This window comes from Ascaphus truei, chromosome 18 (genome assembly GCF_040206685.1).
Source record: "Ascaphus truei isolate aAscTru1 chromosome 18, aAscTru1.hap1, whole genome shotgun sequence".
NCBI classification, from domain to species: Eukaryota; Metazoa; Chordata; class Amphibia; order Anura; family Ascaphidae; genus Ascaphus; species Ascaphus truei.
Window position 1 is genome coordinate 4,804,985 of NC_134500.1, and position 17,713 is coordinate 4,822,697.

At 45.1% G+C, this 17,713-nt stretch overlaps 1 protein-coding gene across 4 annotated transcripts in view; it reads left to right on the plus strand.

Moving 5' to 3' along the window:
• MCTP2 (multiple C2 and transmembrane domain containing 2) overlaps positions 1-17,713 on the plus strand; it is a 98,217-nt gene that overhangs the window by 11,919 nt on the left and 68,585 nt on the right. For 3 of the 4 annotated variants that reach the window (XM_075575245.1, XM_075575248.1, XM_075575247.1), the window contains exons 2-4: positions 8,188-8,699; positions 15,823-15,873; positions 16,381-16,495. In XM_075575245.1, coding sequence (XP_075431360.1) covers positions 8,235-8,699; positions 15,823-15,873; positions 16,381-16,495 — 631 coding nt within the window. In that variant the 5' untranslated portion in view covers positions 8,188-8,234. Of the gene's footprint in view, positions 1-2,860; positions 2,997-8,187; positions 8,700-15,822; positions 15,874-16,380; positions 16,496-17,713 lie in introns of those variants that run through there. The other variant, XM_075575246.1, reaches the window with a different exon arrangement.

Consider the following 17,713-nt stretch of genomic DNA (forward strand, 5'->3'; position numbering starts at 1 on the left):
GCTTAATATATTTAAAATCATTTATAAAGGGCATAGTTTTTTTTTTTTGGGGGGGGGGGGGAGAAACATGCTAAGTACTGTACTATCTAATACTACACACCTAATTTATATAATAATAATAATAATAATCATAAAAAAAACACGCACACATAGGATTTTGAATGAAATGGCGCAGTAATATGGTTCTTTAGGTATATCTATATCTGAAGCGCCCATCACCAAAATAATCATACCCGAAACTTCTCCTTGTGTAGCTTGTTTCATATTTAGTTGCAATAGCTTTTAAGAAAAAAGAAACGCATTAGTCCCTCTGGGAAAAGCACAATTCTATGATGTTTGCCAAGTACGGCCTGTGTCTGCTGTTCTAAACAACATCCACGGGATACAGGAATCTGGTCCCAGTCTTGTACACTTTTACAATCCAGTTATTGGCACCTGAAACAGTCTCATGAGTGATGTCATAATGGTCTTGGCTTGGAGTGACCTCTTGCTTGAGCGACTGAGGAGAGCGATGGATATGTAAGTGAGTTAAAGCAGCATTTCATTCAAAACTGTATGTGTGTGTATGTATATGCGTGTGTGTATGTATATGCGTGTGTGTATGTATATGCGTCTATTGGCGGCCATATTGCGTGCCCTGGAAGCGGTGTCTACGTTGATCGGTCGGCAGCTTAGATAATTGCGTTGCTGTGAAGGCGAGGACCTGCTGCATTTATTAAAAGAAACACAAAATGGGCAAGAACAAATGCCCCCTTAATCCCATATCTTTTCACACATCTCCACTGAATAAACTATCACATGTGAGCACATTTGCACGCCTCTGACAGGCCCGCCTCCCGGCCCTTCACCATTCTCTTGGCATACAGTGCTTCCACTGCAGCCAGGGATTCTGGGAAATGACATGCAAATGAGCACACTGTCACCTTTTGCTATGTATGTATTGATTTGTATTGTTTTTTGCAATGGTTTGAGGGAGCACTGCGGGACCACAACAGGTGGTACAGTACATTGGTTTTATTGTCTTCACTAATTCAGTTACAAGACATATCTTTGGGAGTGGGGGGCATTTCAATGGGTTAAACCTGATTTATCCATTATATCTGCTCTTCTTCAATACTTTGGGGCCAATGCAGAGAACTGCGAGAATGGCCATTCGCCATACTTTAAGCTCTCCATCTTTTTGGCGGATTCCCCTCGCAGTATGCAGGAGAGTGCGCATATCTGGGAGAGGAATCCGGCAGAGAGATGGCGAGCCCTATAGTGTCATTGCTGTGCATGCCAATAAATATATGAAACTGATGTATTATACTGGTGTATTATTTATTTATTTATTTATTTATTTATTTATTGGGATGGGTGCAGTGTGTAAGAGCCCCCATGCATCAATCCGAGCCAGGAAAAGGGACAGATTTTTTTTCTATGTCCCTTTTCGCCGCTCAGCACCACTTTCTTATTGGCGGAGCGATTTTGAGAAAATCTCTCCATTTTATAGCCGCGATCAGCGCCAAGATGCTGATCGGGGCTACTAGAATACAGCGGGGTTTTAAATTGGCGAGATATTGCATCTCACCACCCGCGCGGCGAGATTTTTTTCACGCCAAAAAAAAACCGCCGGATTTTCCTCATCTCGCCAGTTTTTCGCCATTTACTGAATTGCTGTAGGCATATTTGGCAAAGAACTGGCGAGATAGGTCTTCTCGCCGCTTTCTGCATTGGCCCCATAGTCTTTGTTTGGAAGTCCTCTTTCCTCTTTGTTTCCATGCAGCCTAAATCGTGTGCTTTGCTAGCGGGAATCAGATTAGCGCTTGTGCCCTGGTGATCTCTCTGAGTAATGTTTGACATTTTGCCGCCATTGTAATATATGTTGCAAGGATACCAGGTGTGTTACTGGAACATGTGATATGGAACATCCTTTTAACATTGGAAGTCTTTCCTTGCCTTAAAGGCACCGCGTCCCTGAGCCAGCACCACATACTGGGTTTGCATAAAAGTGGATGTCATTTACTTTGAATACTGTAACCTTTCTTCCATGCTTTTTTGCATCTGTTTATCAACAGAAGGTATTCTTGTAATAGATTTTATTGCTTTGGAAAACTCACTTGGCCATCATCAAATACAACGAAATGTACAAAAATGAGGAGATTACTTATTCAGCGACGAATGTTTAATGGCTCAAATTGCAGTGATGTGGTTACCGATCTGAGCGGCTCTGAATGCTGCAAGCCTGGCCAGCTCGAACCTTATTATTATTATTATTATTCACTGATTTCAGTACCCATGCTGCTGAGTTCCCATTTAATACCACTTACTGTACATATGAGTCTCCAATTTGTGCCATTAACACCCGTTCAGTAAAATGGGTTAAAATTTGCTAGCCGTGAAATGATCAACAGGCGTGCGCTACACACTGTGTGTGTGTGTGTGTGTGTGTGTGTTAGGGCAAACAATGTTTATTCCATGCATACATTGATCTATTGAATAAATCTCTCTTTGCACTATTACTGTGAGTGACCTTTGTGTTCTCCATTACATATTACTACCCCTCCAGAGTATGCAAGGCTAATGACCCCTGTATTGCTAGACTGTGTCACACTTTTTTATTTTTATTATTTATTCTGCTTCAGAATCCCAGATCTTGCCCACCTGGGCCTGTGGACTTTCAAAGCTGTGCCAAGTGTAAAGAAAGTTGACCGGCACGACTGCTTTTAGAACTGTTGTGTTAGCCCTGGCACAGAGCTGGGCACAGAGTGGGGAACAACTGTTCCACTAATCAGCAAGTTGTTCGTCTTGTTCCATTTGACCTGCGCCAAGGTTTCTAAACAAAGCTGACGTCATATCCCAGCACTGGTGGGTCTGTGGCATGTTTACTGAACACTGCCGTCTCCCTCCTAGTCTCTCCATGTTTCCATTCTTACGGGGAGGATTTTGACTTTTGGAAGGATTTTTGTTAATTTGGCTTTTCATCCGTGCTACTATCTGGAGCAGTTTAAATATAGGTACGTTATGATTTTGTTTAACCCATGCTGAAGGTATAGTGATCCAGTAAGAAGTCACTGTAAAACATTGAAACACTTTTTTTTTTTTTTTTTTTTTTTCTCTCCTAACATGATCTTTGTTTTATATTTCGGTAATGTTCAAGTTAATTGGGGTGGTGGCAGAAAAGTTTAAGGTTGTACTGTTTGCTTATTTGGAATGGCGGGGGGGGGGGGAGAGAGAAACCATATAGATTTATTTATATCAGCCCTTGTCTCCCCACTGCTGGATGAAGTTCTTCCCGATGATCTTTCAGGTACTGCGGCTGCAATACAAATCCACATCCTCAACGACAACAGCAGAGAATTTCCACTAGAGCTAAAAAATCACTTTCTCTTAAGATGCATGTACTGTAGGTATTTTAACAATTATAAAGAACTTGCAAAGATTTTAAATGAAAGCACAAATTAATTGGAGGAATCGCTAACTAACAGGATAAAAAAAAAATATGCAATGAGAAAATGGACAGAAATAAAGCAATTCCAGGAACAAAAATTGGGTATACACATACCAAAACGAATGGTGGATACTTGGTTTTCGCCAATGACCTTCTTTGTTGTTTTTGCCACAAGTCCAGAAGATCTCCAGCAATAAATCTGAGAACTTAAAGCCAGCAAGTAAGAAAGCCGCCATATAAATCTGAGCAAGACCAAAGTGATCAACAAATGTTTCCACTTGACAAAGATTGGAATAGAGCAGGAAGTCGAAGTGTCTCCCTTTTGCTAGCAAGTATCAACTGATGGAAATTTTTTGAACAGAATCAGAAGGAGAATGAAGGTGGGATGGGGTGGCATTTGCAGAAACAAGGTAACCTTGCCCTGTGCCCCAAGAGGAAAGTTTGTGAGCAGTGCACATAAATTGATGTGAAACTTGGATCCTAAATATGAAGATTATTCAGAACAGTCGGACAACTGAAAGATGTATGCCGGGAATTGCTGAAAGACATGGAAAAATGGGTTCGGAAGCAAACAAGTGTCTGACCTCCATCACAAGGGTTAAGAAATGGGGGGGGGGGGAAGGGAGGGGGGAAGCAGTTGGGCAGACCTATCACAAGAGGAAATTTACCATCGTTGGACAAAGATGGTGCATGAATGGATTCCAAGGGATATCAAAAGATTAAGACAACGACCAAAAATAAGATGGGAGGAAGAAATTTCTCCAACAAATGTCCCAATGTAGAGTAAAGCGGGTTGCAACCGCAATATCTGGAAGATCATTGGAGAGGCCTTCAACCTGTGTGTGTGTGTGTGTGTGTGTGTGTGTGTGTGTGTGTGTGTTAAGTCCCGTGATATTTCTTGCTGAAAAGTAAGTTGGTCGTTGGTCTTCTGCTCTTCTTTATATTGGTGATTGTGGCCTCTGACCTCGTCCAACTAACCCGTTCCTCCAGGACTGAAGGGGTTAAATGCCGTTCTGGCAATTCGGTTTATTCCAGCAGAGTTGGAACAGCCACTGCAATGTGTTTTCAGTGGATTTGTAACATGAGTTCCATAGAATCCTGGAGTTCTGCAGGCGGTAACCACAGATTCCATGGAAAGAGGTTGGTTACGGCAGATGCTATCATAGTTACATAGTAGATGAGGTTGAAAAAAGACATGTGTCCATCAAGTTCAACCTATGCTCATTTTGGACGACAGATACTTTGGATCAATATACTGTAAGTACAGATATTGGGTAGAGGAAGACAAAGAAAAAAACCTCAGTGAAATATCATCCAATGATATATCATAAGGGGGAAAATAAATTCCCCCTGAGTCCAAGGATTATGTAGCTGGGGCAACTGTCCTGGGACCTGTGGCTGTGGGGGTTTTATTCCGTTTCTGCAGCATCCCTCGTGGTAGATTACATGGCATTTCCTGAACGTTTAGCTTTGGTAGATGGAGACCAAATGCCATGTTCAGACTGTTGGTAAAACATGCAGTGTATGTATTTACAGGCAATTATGTGTCCTGTGTGGCCTCCCTGGCACTGATGGAGTTAAAGATAACAAGAAAAAGTAGTGTTTGCTTCAAACCTAGGATTATTTGTCTTAGAAACTTCTTTAACACTTAAATGCACATTTCCTGTGGGCAACAAAATAACTCCGGTTTAGACTTATTAACGCCTTGTATATTAAAAGCAAACAACAATAATAATGATATTAACTAAATTACCCTTTTTTCCAGAAATGTATATGTATGTGTATTTCACAGTGTATTTTCGTCACATTGAATGTTGCCCTGGGCTTCTTTGTTTCTAATAATAATGATATACTTGAAGACCTTACTATTGAGTTGTTCTGTTTCTTGCCATTTTGTTATTTTAAATTACAAATTTGGGCTTTACACTCCTCTGCTCCTCCTTAAATCTCAGCCCTAATTTCTCGCTACGCACCATCCCGACTCTTGCTTTCCGCTCGAGGATGTTTTCTCTCTACCCATTTTTTGTGTCTAAAGCCCTCTCCCGCCTTAAACCTTTCTCACTGACTGCCCCACAGCTCTGGAATGCCCTTCCCCCTCAGTACCCGACTAGCACCCTCTCTATCCACCTTCTTTTTTTTTTTTTTTTTTTTTTTTAAGACCCACCTTAAAACACACCTGCTTAAGGAAGCATATGAGTAGCTCCATGGCTGATACTTTACATCAGGGGTGAGCAAACTGGGGATTGCGGCGGTTGCAGAGGCCCCGCGCTATTCAGCGCAAGGCCTCTGTAAATTCACTTACCAGGCCTCGCATCTCCATGACGCCGCTACGTCAATTGACACCACATTCAAGGTAAGGGTGGGCGCAGCTGAGTAAGTTTGCGCACCCCTGCTTTACACCTCATACATAAGGCCTATGTTCAAGTGTCTAATGCTGCGCTCGCTACGGCGTGCACTGCAGGAACAAGATCCGCCTCTCAATGGGGCCGGTCCCAATAGCAGCCCGCGCGCGCGTGTAGCAACCCCCCTCCCCCCTCCCCCCTCCCCCCCCCCCACCGCCCCGCCGTCACTGAAAGCTCAACCAGAGACCGCAGATCGCGGCTTTCACGTGTGCGTGCAGCAGTGTACACCTGGGGCCGTAGCCTAAACCTTGGCCCCCTGCAGACGCACTTACCAGAATTCCCTCCTACAGTCTCTGTACGTTCTTCCTACCAATTGGATTGTAAGCTCTTCGGAGCAGGGACTCCTTTTCCTAAATGTTACTTTTTATGTCTGAAGCACTTATTCCCATTTGTTATTTAAGTAATAATCCCTGGAGAACAGGGCATTACTGGCCAATAATGCCCTGGCTGGAAGAGTTGAAGGCCCGAGGCGAAGCCGAGGTAACCCAGCCAGGGCATTATTGGCCAGTAATGCCCTGTTCTAAGGGGATTATTACTATTATAGGCTAAGTGTAGGCTTATTTAAAAATTTTTTTTAATGTTTCATAAAAAAGATACATTTTTGTAGTCATTTTGATTTTTATCAGCATGATTGTCTACATTCTTATACTTTTACTGCAAGTTTATTAAAAGTAAATTGTACATATACACAGACCCCTCTATATACATACACACACACACACACACACACACACACACACACACACACACACACACACACACTCTGCAACCCCCCCCCCCACACATACACACTCTGCAACCCCCCTATATACACAAACACACACTCTGCAGTCCCCCTACACACTCTGCAACCCCCCTCCTCTACACCCACAAAACACACTGCAGCCCTCCTCCACCCTCTACACTCACAAAACACACTGCAGACACACACCAGCCCCACCTCTACACCCACAAAACACACTGCAGACACACCAGCCCCACCTCTACACCCACAAAACACACTGCAGACACACACACACTAACAGACTGCTGCCCCCTCTACATCCATAAAACACACCAGCAGCCCACCTCTACACCCACTGCAGCCCCCATGTAAACCCACACACACAACACTCTGCACCCCTCCTCCACCCACAAAACACACACTGAAGCCACCCCTCTGCACCTACAAAACACACACTGCAGAGACACACAAATCAACAAAACAGACTCTGCTACCTCTACATCCACAAAACACACACTAGCAGCTTCCCATCTTCACCTACTGCAGCCCCCTGTAAAAACACACACTGCCGACACACTCCAATAAAACGCTCTGCACCCGTCCTCCACCCACAAAACACACACTGTAGCCACACACACTGCAGCTCCCCCTCTACAAGAACAAAACACACAGTAGAAACACACCAACAAGACTCTGCTGCCCCCTTTACACCCACAAAACACACTCAGCAGACACACACACTTTTCCCTTCACTCTCCTGAGCAGAGTTCTCTGTAGGCAGGCAGGGGGAGGAGTCAGTGCCTGGCTGCAGGGTGGGGGAGGAGTCAGTGCCTGGCTGCAGGCAGGGTGGGGGAGGAGTCAGTGCCTGGCTGCAGGCAGGGTGGGGGAGGAGTCAGTGCCTGGCTGCAGGCAGGGTGGGGGAGGAGTCAGTGCCTGGCTGCAGGTAGGGTGGGGGAGGAGTCAGTGCCTGGCTGCAGGCAGGGTGGGGGAGGAGTCAGTGCCTGGCTGCAGGCAGGGTGGGGGAGGAGTCAGTGCCTGGATGCAGGCAGGGTGGGGGAGGAGTCAGTGCCTGGCTGCAGGCAGGGTGGGGGAGGAGTCAGTGCCTGGCTGCAGGCAAGGTGGGGGAGGAGTCAGTGCCTGGCTGTCGGCAGGGGGGGGAGGAGTCAGTGCCTTGCTGGTGCCTTCTGTCCAATCACCTCCCCTGTCTAAGTGCAAATTTCACTCTTTGTGAATGAAAGCTGATTGGCTTAAAAACTTGGCAAGCTGCCAAAAATTCCGGGCCATTACTGATTGGTTAAAATTTCGGGCATTATCCAATTGGAGAGCAGGTATTTCAATAATGCCCGGAATTTACCAGCTTTAGCCTATAATTTGAATTTTATATATATATATATATATATATATATATATATATATATATATATATATATATTTGTCCTGTATAGTATTACTGCTATGAAGTGCTACATACATACGGAAATCTCTATATTTACACTTTTTTTTAAAGTTTCCTCAGGTGGAGTATAGCCTTAGTACATGTTTTAAATATATTTCTAAGAATAACTGGAAAATAACAGTAAACGTTGGTTAGCGTCTTCGTTTCATACCGATATTTCTTTCTTTCCCTCCAGGTTACGCTGATATAAAATACAAGGGGCGGTGTGAACGTTCTGCAGTCATGGAGTACAACAAGGCAACTGTTTGGGGATCTCTGAAAGAGAAGACCCGTCCTCTACTTCAGAACTTCACCATCAAAACAAAGAGGAGCTCACGCAAAGTATTAGACATACGGAAAAGGAACCTTTTGGGTCAAAGGATGAGCGTGTCCGTGCCTGATATGATGGACATTGGAAGCTCCATCCAGGAGGAGAGTGACTACACGGAGTCCCAGGTCTCTGTTACCTCCATCTCCAACAGCCACGCATCTCCACTGATGTCCCACAGCCGACATAGGGAATATGTTAAGCAGTCGAGAGAAAGCAGCACCTGGGTAGACGAGGACAATGTACATATGGAAATTACAGTGACTGAGACGGAGGTCCTGGACTCCTCTGAAACCAAAGATGAGGCCTGCGAGGAGGATAATATTCTGCAATTGCTTCAGAAAGAGGGCTTGAGTGAAGACTTGCCTGATCAGCTGGAGGTACAGTACATAAAGTACATAATTAGTTATGCAAACACGTTGCTCACTTCGCACTAATTGATCTGGGTGCATACAGCTGTATTTTGTGCCATTGGCATGATCCCAGTATTAATGGCTTGTGGAACGTATATCACAGATGTGATTTTATATAGGATCCAGCGTAGATTCTAGCAAAGTATATTGGGATCTATAGCAGGGGTGCTCCATTCCAGTCCTCAAGTCTCCCCCTCAACAGGTCAGATTTTCAGGATATCCTTGCTTCAGCACAGGTGGCTTGGTCAAAGTCTGTGCTGAAACAGGGACTGATCATTGGCTCAGTCCAGGTGGCTCAATCAGTCCCTGCTTCAGCACATGTAACGTTTGACTGAGCCAGTGATTGAGCCGCCTGTGCTAAAGCTGGGATATCCTGAAACCTGACCTGCTGGGGGGGCTTGAGCACCCCTGATCTATAGCACCAGACTGGTCAATGCCACACAGACGATCGGCACAGACATTCTGCCCCCTCATTTTGGTGTAGGGAAATATGTCCTTGCCAAAAGTCTTGAGCCAAGGATTCCTACTCCCAAATCTTTCTTCCCCCCCTCCCCATTCATGTATATATTTCAGCTCGCCAACCAGCAAAGAAACCATAATTATTGCAGATTTATTTTTATTTTCCTCAAGCTGCAAAATGCAGCATAAATCTGGGGTGATTGGACATTTAAACTGTGACCCCCAGCAGCTTTGTGTAGCGCTCCTACATTAGCAGGCTGATAAACTGCTAGGAAAAGGTGCATTGCATTTGAGATAAAGTTGCGTGTGGCGCTGGTCTCCTCCGTGCTGCGCAGAGTTTGCGGGGGATGGGGAAGCCGTTTGTAAACAGAATGGAATGCACATTGTAGCGCAGAAAGAATAGAACTAAACCCACTCCGCTTATTTTCCCCTGTGACAAAGGATGAGGTCTCCATGTTCTCATCTCGCCCTACATCCTGCCTCCTTGATCCTATTCCCTCACATCTCCTCCTTACGCTCTCTGGCACATGAAGCCCCACCCTAACGCACCTCTTTAACCTATCTCACCTCTCTCACCTCTCTCTCACCTCTGGCACATTCACATCTTCTTTCAAACATGCACTCATCACACCCATTCTCAAAAAACCCTCACTTGACTCCCCCTCCCCCTCTAACTACCACCCTATATCTCTTCTCCCCTTTGCCTCCAAGCTACTTGAGTGACTTGTATACAACCTCCTGACTCACTTGCTCTCCTCCAACTCCCTGCGTGACTCTTTACAATCTGTTTCTGTCCTCTACACTCCACGAGACTGCACTAACAAAAGTGACCTATGACCTACTCGCAGCTAAAGCTAAGGGTTATTTCTCCCTACTGATTCTCCTGTATCTATCTGCTGTCTTCGACACTGTTGATCACCCGCTTCTCCTAAATATTCTCCACTCCATTGGCTTCCGTGACACAGCCTTCTCCTGGCTCATGTCCTACCAACCGCTCCTTCAGTGTTTCCTTCTCTTGTGTCTCCTCCTCTTCACTCTCTTTCTGTTGGCGTCCCACAAGGCTCTGTCCCTGGTTCTCTGCTCCTCTCACTCTGCACTAGTTCACCAAGAGAAGAAGGTGTAATCATTTGGCTTTCAGTATCCATCTTTATGCTGATGACACCAAAATCTATCTCTCATGTCCTGTCCCGTCCCGTGTCTCCAACTGTGTCTCTGCAATATCCTCCTGGTTATCCAACGGAATCCGTTCTGGAAGTAGCGTTGGATATTGAGTCCCATGTTAATCCGTGGCGGTGAGCGTTGGATAGCGCGTTCAGGCGTCGGATAACGCGTTCCGGCGTCGAAAAATGGCCCATAGGGTTGCATTGTAAAGCGTTGGATATGCCATTCGTTGTAAAGTCAAACGTTGGATAACGAGGACTACCTGTACATATAGCTGTTTTTCCCTATGGGAACGGATTGTGCTAGGATATCCTAGTGAGTAGAAATAAAAATATCTCAACCACCCTCAGAAAAAAAATCCCTTAGGTCTGTGTGTGTGTGTGTGTGTGTGTGTGTGTGTGTGTGTGTGTGCGCGCCAAAGGAGCGGAACGAGCTGTTTGTCCCGAACAATGCACATCCGGTTATGTGGATTGCTTAAGTCACACACATTAGGTCTGTTGGGTTTGGCTGGTGTTTTGGTTGAGGATAAGTTTTAACAAGAAACCCATTACAAATATAATTTGGTTCAACAGAACATTTCCAAAAGCAGGGATTGGTTGGTGCCTGGGTAGCAGTCGCTGTTCCTGTGTAGGTTGTAGAGCTCTGTATGTATGGTTATACAGCTGTATAGCCACAGTTGGGTATAACAGCAGGTTATGCCCAGGACCCACTCTCTGAGAAATGAAGAAGCTGCTTGTTAAAGCATTACTGATATTGCTATACCTTTTCACTCTCTATACTCAATGGAAACGAAGCTTTAAAGCCAGAGCCCTCCCCTAGCAAATATACAGTATAACTATTGATTTGCAGTCTCCACTGTTACGTCCTTAACTTCAAACACAAGGACCTTGGTGTTGAGCTGGAAAATTCTGTATCGCTGAATGCAGATGGGCACTGGAGTCTCATGTTTATTTATAAAATATTTTACCAGGAAGTAATACATTGAGAGTTACCTCTCGTTTTCAAGTATGTCCTGGGCACAGAGTAAAACAAAATAATACATGGTTACAAGTACAGTTACATAAATGAACAAGGTATACATTATATACAAGACATTGCGTGCACAGTTAAAGAAAATATATATTATGGGCGTATGAAACAGATACAGACCAGAATAAAATGTGAGACAGCCTTAGATTTGAAAGAACTTAAACTGGTGGTGGATGTGAGAGTCTCTGGTAGGCAATGACAAGGGCATGTGTATTGAAGATGTACATTTTAGTCTTAATCATAATAAAAACACTATTATTCCTGTTCACCGTGGCAGTGGTCACTGTAGGGTTAACTCTATCCTTAGCCTGAGTAAGGCAGGGAATTGATTTCTGCGGGTAGTCCCTTCAAAGGACCCTCCTGCCAGCAGGTCATCTTTTTCCTTTCCTACAGCTATGAGTAGTTTTTGAGTTAATTTCTTTTTTAATCTTATATAAAGGACTGCAGCTATTTGCAGTTGAATCCAGGAGGTTCTTGGCCACTTTCCTGCAGCTCCAACGTTCATCTCCGTGGGTGGCAGCAGTTGAAGGCTGTGCGAGTGGGCAGACCGCAGAGGCATCTCAGAGCACAGCGGCAAGAGCGCTCGACATTGCTTCTACTGGCATCCCACCTGGTCTGATAGTGCGCCTGTGTACAGCGGGCTTCCAACAATGGGGTTGAAAACACGAGAGGCGCGACAGAACGACGGCCTCAAATTTAAAAAGCTGCTCTGCAACATAGTGCTCCGTACAGAGACTTGAGCAACACCGCTGGGAGAATATCGGAGGGCCGCATGGAGTCTTGGGCAGCAACCCTATGCTTGCCGCAAACAAAGGGTCCTTCATTAAAGGAGTGATGGAAAGAGGGTTGATTTATGCAAAACTAAATATATTTTTTGTCACCACAGTAAATTTGGGACAGAGCCAGAAGAGGGAACTTCTAAAGTGACAGTCGAGGGTCTGCATCCAAAAAAGAGAGCTTCTAAAGAGTCGGCAGTACAACAAGTGATTAAACCAACACAAAAAAATCAAGATCTCAAACCAATTAGAATCAGTGGACATTGAAGATGGCTTCAAACAGGAACTAGGTACTTTCCGATCCGATAAGTGATCAAAGATATGGTGGAATCAGAACGGTCCCAGCCGGATAGAAAATGACAGTTTCTTTCCCCGGAAGTTCAGCAGAATGTATCCCTCACAGGAGGGGAGATTCTGGGAAGTATCACTGAAAGTTGTTGCAGCAATCTCTCGCATTGCAAGCAAAACCGCGCTACAGGCTGATAACGCAGTATCCTGCAAAGGCACAATGGATAGGAAGATGAATTGAAATGTGTTTTTTATTTTTTATTTTTTTTAAAAGAATTTTATTGAGCAGCGTACCAACATGCGGTATCAACAACGTCTGCCGAGCAGTGTGCATATGGATCTCTAATATTGAGGGAGCATTGGAAAAAGGAGCCCAGTGAGCTTCAATTCTGAGAGCAGTATTAGGCCTCGGGCATGGTCAGCGCTTATGTGCTGACCCGTGCTGAGGTGCGCTGCTGCTCGGCACTGAGCCCCTGCAGCCGCAATGAGAGCGGCTTTAGCAGGGGCTCGCGCACGCTTGCGGAAGCGTGTGTCTCACCGAGTCTTCAGATTATGGCGCTCACCGGAGCGCAGGGACGGTCACGTGAGCGGTTCTCCCAATGAGGGCGAACCAGCTCCATGATGTCACTGGCCCACCCCCAGACCTGCCCATGGACGGCCTCCGCCCGGATACAACCACTATGTCCCAGGCCTTAGAGAGCGAGCTGGCAACGGCTATATGGCCGAAGCATCACTAGATGCGGTGAAATTAGCCTCAATCAGGGGCGCTTTCTGTATCGGCAAGAGCCCTGTGGCTCAGACCCTGGGTGATGGACTCCACCTCAGAGCAATTTGTGTGTGTGTGTGTGTGTGTTCTTCATTTAAATTTTTGCCTTTTTTAGTTCCATTCCTGTGACTAACGTTTTCAAGGAAAGAACAGCCCAGAACTTTCTGACCCAATACTGTATAAGTGACACGGGGTAGAAATGTCCTAAACATAACAGAAGGATTATTCAGCGTCAACCGTGGGATTTATTCCCGAACACTGCAGGTAACTCCAATTTTAATAAATGAAAGGGTTAATCGAAGGCAGCTGTTGGCAGACGCCTTCCGTGAGAAATCATTAACGTGCTCTGACTGCTCCCAAATTCAGTTGCCAGGCTCGCTGCTGGGATCCTTTTGTTGTCTACATAGGATTGGCGGCTGTAATGTGCCCAGCGCTCCGGTTTCAGGAAATTGTTTCCGCTGCTCCGACTTGCGGAATCGGACATGAAACGTGGATGGAACATTGGCAATAACTTCACAAACACAAAACTATGTGCCAGTAAATGCATTTAGGATACAAATTCCTGCTTTTCTCTGAATTAATTCACAGAAACGCTGTATTGCCCACTTCCTTCACACAATGATGCTCTGGGCTTCACACAACTTGTTTGCTCTGCTACCCTGAGAAGTGGACACACACTTGATCTTGTTTTCATGACCAGTTTAGACATCTCCGACCTAACAATAGAACCAGTTGTCTGATGAGACCACCACTCCATTTTGTTCTCGATCACAGCCCGTCGTCTCCCATGGAGGTGACCAGGTTATCGGCCATTGAGGGGTCTGACACCCCAGGACCTGATGGCAAACCTGGATTTCTCTGACATAGCGTGCCTGTGTGGGTCCCAGTGCTCTTGATCATTACTACAATAAAAATGTGGGGACCGCAATGGATACTATTGCTCATGTTCGAATACAACCCCTCGCCTCACACCACCACACCCAGGGATGGCTGGGATGTTCGCAGGGCTCTGTGCAGGCACATGCGCGGGGCCTCTTACCTGTGGCATCTCCTCGGCGTCCTGTCATTATGGTGTCCTGTTACCATGAAAACGTGGCGCCAGAGGTGTCATATTGCCATGGCAAGGCGACAATATTTGACGTTGCCATGATGAGGAGTAGGTGAAGGACTCCTAACAGTTCCCAGAATCTCCCGGACTTCCTTTTGGGGCCGAGCTTTTAGCCACGCTGCTCCCACTCTCTGGAATTATCTGCCTCGTACAGTTGAAGATGCCCCCTCTCTGGGATTCTATTAAACACAGACTCGTGGCCTATCTGTTTTACCCAAGCATCTAATTATTCAACCTCAAACGTGTCCAGCATTTAATGCTCCAGTCCCATCGCATATTGTATCTTTCCTTGTGTTTGGTCTCTCTTATAACCTTAATGTGTTCTTCTGCTTTCCCTTTTTGTAATGGTGATGCGCTTTGAGTCCCATTTGGGAGGAAAGTGCTACATAAATGTTGTTGATGATGATTTATTATTATTATTATTTCATTTGCGTGGCGTTTCCGTGTGACTTGTGGTGATAGATTCGCGACTTGCTTGGAGTGCGAGTGGTTTGCTGCTTATTCTGCAGACTCGCAGGGTGTTTGCTGGAATCGCGGGTGCCAAACTGTCACTTTATGATTTGTTTAAACCAGCCTGGAGATGGAAATTGGTCTGTGCAAGTCACCCGTCTCCTGTCCTGTTGCGCTGCAGTTTTCCCCTTGCTGTTACAGTAGGTGAGGATGACTTTGTACCTGCCATTCCACCTCGTTTCTTGTTGGTGAGGGGGTTCAGTAGAAAATGTTGCCCCTTTTTTTGCTGCTAGAGGATCCTGTAAAGCAGAGGTGCGCAAACATTTGGTGCTGCGCCCCTCTGCCTGCTCTCCCCCAGTGCTTGCGCCCCCCCCATTACCTTTGTGCCAGCATCAAATGACGCCGCGGGGTCATGTGACACCACGTGACCCCGCGGCATCATTTGACGCCGTGTTGCCATGCCCTCTGCCATGTTACCCGAGTGGTCGGCCACTTAGAGCAGTGTGTCCCAACAGGTCAGGTTTTCAAGATCTTTGCTTCAGCACAGGTGGGTTGGGACTGGCACAGGTCGTGGGCTGAGCCACCTATGCTGAAGCAGCGATATCCTTAAAACCTAACCTGCTGGGGGTACTTGAGGACTGCAGCTAGGACCCCTGTCAGAGGGAGACTCAGGCCGCGTGCACTCATTGGGAAATGACCTTGCTTGTTTGCAGCAACAAATATATGTGACAGATACAAAGTTTCACGCCAACGCTAGGTCCTGAACCTGCTGAAGGGGCGGCAAAATATCGCTATGTACATAATCTTCTATTTTTTAAGAAGCGTTACAATGATGCTTAAAGTTGGGACTTTTGAGGAGCCGGTTTATGCGGTTTGGAAAGGACTCGTACACCACATATGTATTGTTATTAATCCTGTGTGACTTTATATAAATGCAAAATCTAAAAGCTATAAACCTTCAATGAAGCCTAATAAAATGTCTGCTTTTAGTGCATTTTCTCTTTCTTAAAATGTCGGAAACTAATTTTTTTTTCTTGAACTCCTCTGTGACAGGATCTTCCAGGCAGCATTGACTTGAACTCGTCAATATCCTCCCAGCAGTCTGTAAGTAGCTTGCACTGTTTCATTGTATCCCTGTCCGACGCATTTCATACATACCCAGACATACTCCCGAGGACTCTTGCCTGTTTCTGCCGTGTAGAATAGAGATGCTCGCGTAGAGAAGGACTACTGTATGAATCAAAATATCTTGCACCCTATAAGTAATACATGGATAGATACTGTGAGTACTTTCTCACCTCCCGAGGATGGGATTGGTGTACACACCGGGGTTATCGATCAGGAACGTTTCACACGAGATGGATTAAATGGTCCTTCAGAACCTTTATGCATATCCAGCCTAGAGGACCTTTTGATAAAACAATGTACACATATAATAGAAGCAATGACTTTAGCTTGTTTTGAGGGGTTCCTTGCTGTAATCCTGTTCCCCCTCTGAGTATAATTCCCAATTGCGCTCATCACATGCCAACCGAAGAAAAAGAACTATTGGAGAATGGATGCGCTTTGTGTGATGCGTTACCTGTTTCCTCCCCTTTGTCCTCCTTGCAGGGTCTCTCGGACCTGCTCAGCTGCGACAGCGTGAGCAATCTTCCCAGCCTCCTGTCTTATCTCCTGACCATCCACTTAAAAGAAGGCCGGAACCTGGTCATCCGAGACCGCTCAGGTAGTGACGCCCAGCTGCCTTCTGCAAGATTCAATATCCCCAACAGGTTTCAGTGGGGGGAGGGGGGAAGGAAACACAAAATCAAAGCGCCACCAATCACAAAATGATGGTTGGATATTATCTCCCCCTTTTTGATTTGGAGATTACCATGTACAGTAGTCCGTGTTCTCTCTGACGGGCCTGCGCGGTATGTGTGAACCAGCCCAGATTCACGCTGATGTTTAGTTCGAACTTTTGGGCGCCAAAAGTTCTAGCGACATTACTTAAATTGCTCAGAATGGCTCTCTTGTAAAGTGGCAAATTCGTGCCCCGCTGCGCTGACATTTTTTTTTTAAAGTTTGATTTAATTTAAAAAAAACAAATATATGAATCGAATGTGTAATACCCATCGACTTTTTTAGCTCCTATGCGTTCTTGCTGCAAACTTTTGTATCAGTCCTTTTTCTTTTTGTTGTATTTGAATGGGGGAAACGCTCACAAGCGCAAAGATCTTACTGGCGGCATATTACATACAGATCATAATGGAATTAATCAAGTCTATGGAGTTTTCTATTCCAAACTTGACCTGCCTGAGTTATAATGCACCAACCTAGAAATTCAACATTTTCTTAGCATTCATGTTCCGTCAATTAACCTTTAAAAAAAAAAAATAAAGCTAGAAAAAAACAATAGTCGACTCCGTTAAAAATCTGTCTTCTGGTTCTGGGGATTTACCAGGTGTCTTGTCAGTCGAATTCTGCAAAAATTCTCTAGACCCAATTGTAGCTTCTTTGCATAAAGTATATAATTATTTACAAATTGTTTTACCTGAGTCAATGAAAATAGCTGATGTCCTTTATTTATTCTCAAGAAAGGTTGAAGTGATACCTCTTTTAATAGCTAGCGCGTGGTTTAGAAGAGAATTCAAGCTCTCAGGGCCACAAATATTCCTTCAGGCAGGTTTGATACAAATAGCATGTCATTATTCAATTCCGTGTGCATGTATACAGTACAGGTGTAAATGAGTGATGCACAAAGTAACAAGGACATGTAAATTGATGTTTTGACAGATGGTTCGTGTAGTATCGCAATGCAAAAAGGGTTAATCAGTCAGGAATTGGAGTGGAGGTGTGAGTGTAGAGAGCAGGGTGTCTGTGCACAGTATAGTTATACCTAATTACAAAGGCATACTATATTTATATTGCATAATGAGATATAAATTCTTTCCCCCCAATTCAG